Source organism: Ictalurus furcatus, chromosome 22, assembly GCF_023375685.1.
Source record: "Ictalurus furcatus strain D&B chromosome 22, Billie_1.0, whole genome shotgun sequence".
Taxonomy (NCBI): Eukaryota; Metazoa; Chordata; class Actinopteri; order Siluriformes; family Ictaluridae; genus Ictalurus; species Ictalurus furcatus.
The window spans coordinates 11,140,714-11,150,177 of record NC_071276.1 but is presented as its reverse complement, the minus strand read 5'-3'; the positions used below and the strand labels follow the sequence as shown (position 1 = coordinate 11,150,177).

At 36.7% G+C, this 9,464-nt stretch overlaps 1 protein-coding gene across 1 annotated transcript; it reads left to right on the top strand.

The window, feature by feature from the left end:
* Positions 1-1,734: 1,734 nt before the first annotated feature.
* Positions 1,735-6,119, top strand: LOC128599239 (cytochrome c oxidase subunit 7C, mitochondrial). Its single transcript, XM_053610737.1, has 3 exons — positions 1,735-1,906; positions 2,698-2,835; positions 5,972-6,119. The coding sequence occupies exons 1-2, from the start codon at positions 1,832-1,834 to the stop codon at positions 2,812-2,814; spliced, it is 192 nt and encodes a 63-aa protein (XP_053466712.1). The 5' UTR covers positions 1,735-1,831; the 3' UTR covers positions 2,815-2,835; positions 5,972-6,119.
* The last annotated feature ends 3,345 nt before the right edge of the window (positions 6,120-9,464 follow it).

The window sequence follows — 9,464 nt, the reverse complement described above, 5'->3', positions numbered from 1 at the left end:
TGAACAAAATAATCCATTCCCCAGCAGTATAAACATTGTGTGGCACACAAACAAAATCTCTCTGTCATCCATGACCATTTATAACACCAATGGGCTTTCCACAAGAATAAGTCCAGTAATGGATAGAAAAATTACCCATGAAGCACAAACAGTGACATTATTTAAAAAGTCTGTTATAGCTGGAAAATCTCTACTAAGAGGCTGTTGAAGGAAGCAAACAAAAAAAGACCAGACATCACAGATTCAAAACTGCATGTCTTAAGTTGATTTCTGCAGTTGTTTTAAATGAAACTATTAACCAACACCTCCATATAAAAACATGCTGTTTAAAAGGGTTTAACAAAAGATGCCCTTTCTCAAAGCAACCCACAAAAAGCTGAGCCTAAATTTCACCAAACTGAAAATTTCATCACTGAAACTATAGTTGGCATCGGTGTCATTTATGCTGTACTGCAAAAAAAATTAATTAATTAATTAATTAAATACCTTGAATAAAGTCGAATTTATCAAGTTGTTCCTATTAAAAAACTACATTCCATCAAACATAAGATTGGTAAACCTATTTCTAGCAGTTTGACTGATTACAAGCTTAAAATAGTCTTTTTATTTTCTGATTTAGCTAATTTTTTAGCAATCATTTCTAGAAAGAAACAATAGAACAAAATGGAATAGAATATTTTTTATACCTTGAAATTAGTAAAGATATCTTGAAATAGGTCTAGAAACCTTATGTTATTGTATATTGTAGGTTTATTGCAATCTTACACCCACTGCTGCCCTGCGTGTGTGGAGTTTGCATGACATCCCCGTGCTGTGGGGGTTTCCTCCAGGTACTCCAGTTTCCTCCCCCAGTCCAAAGACATGCATGGTAGGCTGATTGGCATGTCCAACGTGTCCGTAGTGTATGAATGGGTGTGTGTGTGTGTGTGTGTATGTGAGTGTGCCCTGCGATGGATTGGCACCCTGTCCAGGGTGTACCCCATGCTCCCTGGGATAGGCTCCAGGTTCATAAGCGGTAAAGAAGATGGATGGATGCAGTCTTAAATATAGTCAAATTTATCTCGTATTTCCTATTGTAAGATACTTTCCCTTGCTAAGATGATTAGTTTTTGCAGTGTGGAGATACTGGTATAATGGTTTCCACTGCAAATACTATTTACAAACCATCAGCTAACCATTAAAACTATTACCATTACTGGTCCTTAATGGTATCCACTAGACATAAAATGCCACCAACGGAAGGCAACAAATTACCATTAGAGACTCACAGGGACCATTACAGTTTCCGTTAAAACCAATACAATTCCCATTATAACCATTAAAACAATTACAAATTCGACTAGAGTTTCTATGGGGGGTCAGCAGGAATCCATTAATTCAATATTAATCATTAATTCAGAATTAATATGAATTATAATATTACATGTACATTTAAATAATAAATGTGATTAATATCTATAAGCAAATCAATAGTTATGTATTAACGTTGCTCGGGTGTGAGCTGTAGCTAACAATCAGACAAAACCTCATTAGAGACACCAAACTGGATGGGAACGTGTCAGATTCAGACTAGCATCAGACAGCCAAAACATTCCATAACTACTATTATTTAATACAAATATTCTCTATTAAATCCACGCATCTTTACCGATTCTATGGTACTGAAGACGGTTATAGTAACTCTGCCAGAGAACTCCATTTCCCACAAGCATTTGCGATGAGATGAAATTACCCATGAGGCTGTTCGGAACAAGGTTGATGAGAGAGAAGCTCAGAGACGAGACGTGTTCTGTTCACATTTACCTTTGAAGTTAACAGGCACCGGTGCAACATGCTTGGTCAAGCCGTGCGCAGATTCACCACCTCCGCTGTCCGCGCGTCTCACTACGCTGAGGGACCGGGACAGGTACCGACGCTTCACCCGCTCCACTCTAATAAAACCATCTTCACAGATAGCGCGTTAGCTTTAGCTACCGAGGCCTGGTCTTAGTCCTGAAGCCTGTTTGGAGGTCATGTTTCTGAATGAGTGTTAACCAGCGTTAATGAAGCGTTTATCCGACAGGCGGTTATTTAACGATATAACATTTTATTTAATAGCTGTAATATTTTACTTAAATAACCTAGTTATCCGTGTTTAAAATAAATATCGCAAGAAATAACGCAAGCGGTTCACTTCCTCATGGGAAGCTAGCTAGGCGCGTTCATTACTGTAGCTCGCGCCTAGGAGTGAGTTTGTTTTTTAAAACAGGTTAACGACTCTTACTTTACAAACGTTAATTGTTATACAATGTTCTTATTGTTTAACGTGAAAACGGCAACTTTCGTTGAAAATAACTAGACATTATCTGTAACAGACGTCTGTTTTTGACTAGCTAAAATGTTAAGAAAGAAGACGGGTCTAATGAAGCTGTCCTGCTAAGCTAGCATGTTAATTTGCCAACAAACTCTTAAGGCACAAGTGAACACTTCAGCTTAATAATTAATAATAACGTATTAAAGCATATGCATGTATGTCGGGTAACGTCACTAGGACATGTTTAGGCTCCCAAGGTTACTTGAGTTGAAGGATATTTCTAACACTGCTGTCCTGTTAAGCCTGTCTCATCATACTAATAACTGTTTACATTTATGCAATGGAGTCATGTAATGGCTTTTTATTTGTACAAAGGTTTTAATTAATGTGGTGTTGTCTTGCAGAACCTGCCCTTCTCGGTAGAGAACAAGTGGAAGCTGTTGGGGATGATGGTGCTGTTCTTCGGCAGTGGCTTTACCTTTCCCTTCATCATAGTCAGGCACCAGATCCTGAAGAAGTGATGCTCTTGCTTAACTAATATGGTACACTCATTTTCTCCATCACAGTTATCATTTCTAAACATTGCACTGGCACTGCGGAGTTTACCATGGAGTCCCTAGTTCAGTTGTCAGAGCACTGATCAGGGAGTCGGCCATTTTAAGGGCTATCTCAATCGCAGAATCCTTCAAGTGCACTGGAACATTCACTCTTTTTTTAAAAAAAAATTAAAATCCCACAATTCACCACAATAACCAGGGAGCATCAATGATCATTATGTTCCTTACTGGAAATGATGTCATGTACGAAACGTCGCACAAGCAAACTCGAAAAACATCGTGCGAAATATGTTTTGAAAAAACAAACGTTTATATTTCAACATAAGCATGAACACATCACTAGACGGGTCGTGAACACAATCCAGGTACCATTTCTAATTAATGTTTGTCTGAAATGTTGCCAGGATGTGTAACAAAGCAAAGTATTTTTCATAATGTACTTTAAAGAAAATATTTTTTAAATAATGTCCAAGATATTGGTCTTGCCTGTTGATAAATGCCAGCGGTGAGGTTTTACAACGTGAGTACGTAGTCATGTCACCGGAAATTCAGTCAGAGTTCCAATGTGTAGTGAGCCAGGGTCCTTAACAGTACCTGAACTTGTGTACACAATATACTGACTCATGACCTAGGGGGCTGATTGAGCTACACCGTTCGTGTTGGTTTGATGACTGGATAGTGCAAGTTCCCCTGCGATCACACCAGCAAGGTAACCTCAGCAAATGCGAAAAGAAAAAAAAAAACCCATGAAAAGGATGTGGCACATGAAAGGACACATGTACTTCTCGTAGCGGTTACATTGCTTAGTGTTGCTTTTTTTTTTTTCTTTTTTTTTTATTAAGGGTGAACAAATGTTGATGTGAGAAAACAAGAAGGTAAAATTTTCTCTGCTTTCTAGGATTTTATCGTTAGTAATGTTTGCACCTCTGGAGATGAAGCAGCTGTTGGTGATGCAGTGTGGGTGGGTGCAAGTGAGGTGTAAAATCTTACACGAATGCGGGAGATGAGGAACAGTGATACAATTAATATGGCCTTTTAAGATCATTTCACATATAAGCTACAAGGCACAAGCATGAGTTTTCAGTTTTAAGTCTGGAACAGATACTGATGGTCAGATTATTTTGTACATGTTTTGACACTGAAGCTGCGTATAATGTTTATTAATCCATTGAGATCCAATTTGGTGGTTAAGACCTTCACAAAGGTTTGATTTTACCCAATGGAAAGGTGTGTGCTGCTGCATTACTGCTTTACTAATAACACTGTATTGTTTAGATCAGGGGTTCCAGGCGTGTGGACACCCTACCCTGCATAGTTTTTCAGAACTATCTGACCCAACTCATTCTGATTAAGTGTGTCTGCAGGGAAGAGGTTTCCAGGACTAGAGTTTTGAATCTCTGCGTGAGATGATGGGTCCAAATGCCACAATATAGAATAAATATTGTTTTACACAGAAAAAACGCATGCAACTGAAACAGTGAGGCATGATGTGGTGTAAAACGGGCATCATGTATGGTCCTAAATGTAAGCGTTTATGTCGTCTGCTCAGTGCACTGAAAAATACAAAATGTAAATTTGACATGTGATAGCTAGGTGCTTATAATGCAGCTTTGTATCTGCAATTTAACTGCATGGTTGAGGAGCTAGAATAATTTTAGTATGATTGATCATGCTCATTATATGATGGACTACATGATTCTTACAGGATTTTACAGAGCTTTTAGTATTTGAGAGCATTGAGAGCGAAACGGTCATATTTTTGGTCACTTATTTTGTGGTTGGGTTTGTCTTCTTTGGGTTTTTATTATTATTATTATTATTATTATTATGTATTACAGCACAGAATGGAAACAGGGCATCCACACAAAAAAAGATGGTGCTTGCTCGCTGTGCTTGCTGTTAGTAAAAGGCATTATGCCTGATGCTGCAGCACTGACTAGCAGCTGTTTCTCACTTCCATTATAGGGATGTTAAGAGTGATTTTTTTTTTTTTTTTTTAAAGTAAATTTGCTCCTTGTATTTATGTGGAAATGAGTTTTTATTTTTGGTCTGTCATTACTGCAAATGTTGGTCCTAAATTACATTTGAAGTGGCTTGAAGAGCCTTAGTATTACATTTAACACTTTGTTGAACAATTGTACTTGTATAGAACAGTGCCAGGGTTTTTTTCATAGCAGATAGGCAGCAGTGATTTCATTTAGCATACTTTGTATTTGGTTTATTCTGACCTTAGTAAATAGTTAGAGCTAGTGTACAGATGCACTGATTTAGTACCGGAATGAATTCAGTCATGAAACGGTGGGTAGTAATACCAAAATGGATAGCTAGTGATTAAGCTCTCAAACTAATATTTATAAGGCTACTGAGAACTTCAGTAGTGTGTGTGTAATGGTTATAGGTATATATGCTCCTTCTATAAATCTATAAATATTATTACTAGCAGCTTGGCCTTGTTTTATCTCCGCAAAAGAACCAATATATTCATATTTATTATATGAATATATTTATTTAAAATATTATCCATATTATACAGTTTAAATTGTATGTACATGTATAATTTAATACCCATGCTGAATGAAAGTTCTTCCCTGAACCGTTTAGCATACTAAGCTAATACAAATTTGTTGCTCAAGTCACACAACTGCTGTTTTGGGTTGATAATGCTGGGTAGATTGAATTGCTTTTCTACTGGACACAGAAATTTTCAGTAATATTGTCAATAGTGTCTATTTTCAAATGACATTTTCCTCAGGGTTATCATACAGTCCAATACTTTAGCGTCATTTTTATGTTTTATTAAATTACAACACTTTTTTTTTTTTTTTCTCTGATATTTAGCTTGATTTTACGTTTTTTGTCAACCATGCTTCATGAAAAATCTGCCATGTTGAATTTAAGACGAAATCCCAAATGGCTTTCCATCCATTAGATTTACTCACTATGTAGGGGGGTATTGCACAGTTGCTCTGTAGAATGAGTGCAGTGCACTTTTATTCTTAGTAGACCACAATCTGTATTTCAGCCACTTTAGTCATTTGAGTTATTGTTGTGAATGTGAGTATGACTACGTGTATAGACTACTTGACTGTTGCTTAATATCTTACAATTTTGTGTGTTACAGGTCAGTGTGAACGTGTCCACAGCAGCTCTCTTCATTCTTCAGATGTGGTTCCCTTAATGCTTATTTGTAAATAAAATGATATAATGTTATACAGAGTTTTCTCCTTTTTTGGACATTCATTCTGTTAATAAAAACATCAGCACAGAGATTATAAGGAAATATGGTGTACTTCTGCAGTTGTAGATATAGTCTCACTGAAATCTGAGCTTTTATCATACAGGTGAGATGTTGAATTTGTAGCTCGAGTTTTAAAAGAAATGTAATAAGGGTTTTAAGTCAATTTTGCAAAAAGGGCTCAGGGACTGGTGCCTCTTGCTTGTACCAAAATACTTCTCATATTATTTATATATATATGTGTGTGTGTGTGTGTGTATATATATGTATGTATGTATGTATGTGTATATATATATATGTGTGTGTGTGTGTGTGTGTATATATATGTATGTATGTATGTATGTATATGTTTGTTTTTTGTTTTTAAACAGTTTGTCATTTAACAGACGTTTCCAACCGAGCTTGTGCAATAGCACAAATGAAACAAGTTGTTCCAAAATTGCTACGTTGGGTGTTTAAATATGGATTCAGAGAAGTCTAGTTGTGAATCTGAAAAGTTTTTCACATGGCTCATGTTTTGACTTCACTTGTTAATTTCACTGGAAAATTCATTTCAGGTCAATTAACCTTCTACTGATGCGAGTTATCGAACAAAATAGCGGACAGGAATGCTGCATGCAGCAGAGCAGTGTTTTAGAAATGAAAAGACTTCTGCTGAATAGATCTGTGACTTTTTATTTGTAAGTTGTCCCTACAGAACATTTCTTGGTTCAGTTGTTGGAGGTCAGATTTAACACTCTGACTTTGAAAGATAAAACACAGAGCAATAAAGTGCAGGTGGGAAGATTTAGTGTTATCTGTGTGGGCGTGAAGCATTGCAGTGTAGGAAGTGCATTAAAGCGGAATTCAGTTATGTCCCTCATATCTGGAGCCATCGGAGCAAGGAGACCACAAATGGCATTGCATTATCAAGAAAGAACATTGGCCGAAATAGAAAAGGTCCGGAAGAAGAGTAGTGGAGATTACAGGGCTGTGGAATTGTACCTGAAGGTGAGGTCGGGCTTAAAAGAAACAAGCTGCTGAAAATGTCAGGAGGGAGGGTGAAATCAGAAGGTTATAAAAGGGAAAGGAATGTGTGGTCCTGAAGTGCCTGAGTCATGCGGAATTTTGTGCTCTAACACACCTAATGGTACATCAGTATTGAGTTGAATCAGGTGTCTGAGCAGAAACAAACAAATTGCTAGGGCAGGGATTGTGAACTAATGGACCCTGCAAAGTGATCAAACTGAAAACTTGAAAAATACTGTTGGAGAACTAATCAACGTCAGGAATTTTAGTTTTCTAAACTTCAACCAGTGCAAATTCTATATCTTCTGTGGCCAATCACTTGCATTTATACATTTTGTAGTGTAATCTGAAACTGTCATGGTTAAGTGAAGTGGGGTGAAAATTAGTATAGTTTGCTAAATACATTTTTTATTAAAGCTACAAGCAGCATTTTCAGGGACCAAACACCCAGACTCTGTGAGCCACACGTTCACAGATACGCTACAGTTGCTGCATAAGTAATCACAGGAAAGCAGAGCCATGAATATAGGCAAAGGGATTCGAGAATGATTTGTAGTTTCACACATTTGCCAGTCAGTTATGGGAGAATAGCTTTGAATATCAGAGTTCCTTTGAAAACTTTTGTTTAGACTGGTCTCAAGATGCTGTGAGCCAAATTTGGTGAAGATTAGACAAAAGTTGGAGGAGCAGTAGCAAAAATGTAAGTACTTTTAGCATGTTATCATAACTTTTGATGATTAGGTGGCACTGTCTACTATGTTGCATCACCTCAGCTCATGGTCCTGAAGTCACCTACCAAGTTTTGTGCCAGTGAGCAAAGGTTTTGCTGTGATACAGCCTTGATGCCTGTTTGTCAGATCCGTTGATCCCAAACTCCCACAGAAAACCATCGAACCCATTATTAAAAAATAGAAAAATATATGGCACAAACTTGTAGATTCCTGACATATAATTCCAATTAATTATCCATTTCAATTCCATGTTGTTACACTACAAAATATGGGAAAGTTCATGGGGTGTAAATAGTTATGAAAGCCACTGGATATCATGATATTCAGCTCCTTAAATATGTGAGTTGACTCGTTCACAAATGACACATCACTACTCCCAAAGTTTTCTTCTACACTGAATTGTATTGGATTAGTTTGCTCTCTGATTGAATTAGCCTTTTACGTCTATAGAAAATGGTATAATAATTAAAAAAACAAAACATTTCACTTGAAGATTGAACACGTTACCTCAACTGTGTCTCCAATTAGAACATTTATAAAAGAGACACACAAACACCTCAGATGTCAACGTCACCTTAATGTCTCTTGTGAAGATCGAATATGCACAAAACTTTTCCTCTGGCAGGCGACCAAGCTGCAGTGCAGCACAATGACTTATTAAAAGTATATGAGCTGGGACTTATTTTTTGTGGATGTCTGCTGTGCAGACTCTTGTATGTATTATGGAGACACATGTCTGAGACACTGGCATGATGGTTTTGTGAATCTTGAGAAGAAGTCCTAGGAGGCATTGGAAAAACTGGATGAAGAATTGCAGAAAAGAAAATGTTTTATGGATTTATGTCATATGTTAGAACAGCAAGGGAAGAAGTTGCTCATGTTTTTTTTTATGGGATTGCATAATTTTAAATGGTCAAATTATGTAAAAATCATATATATATATATATATATATATATATATAAAGTTTATGATATATGTGACCTTCTTGTCATAGGTTCCACATTATAAATTGGCCTTATTCTGGAAGGGCATTATCTTTTCTCCAACAGTCCCAGCATGACTTTCAAGTCCTGGTGTATCCTTAGATTAGCTTGTGCTCATGAATGTCTACAATGCTGCCATGTCCTTGAGAAAAGAAAGAAAAATAGGCATTATCATTGCCACTGAACATTACACTCACAATAAGTCTCATTGATTAAAAACAAACAACTCCAAGTCCAATGTCTGCCAGATACACTACTTGTACATGTTGGCACTGCTTCAAAATAAAACACACCCATTCAAAACCACTATCATATTTACATATGAGTTTTTAATGATTTTGACCTCTGGTGCAGCTCCGCAGAGTTAATGTACCATCAAATTCTCCTTAAGTCACAGAAGCAAATGCAATAATAAACGGGCTTGACAGATTGATGTCAGATGTCAAAATCAAGGTCTGTGTGCCAAATACAGCCTTCTCCTTGATTAAATTAATTTAAAAAAAAAAACAGTTTGAGTACAATACTCACCAACATTTTCATATTGGAACACTATAATGTTGAATTCTCTGCAGATATAAGCATATATATATACATGCAACCCACACAGCATACCATTTTGTCTACACGAACAGCCCAGCAGCATGCTCAATTATTAT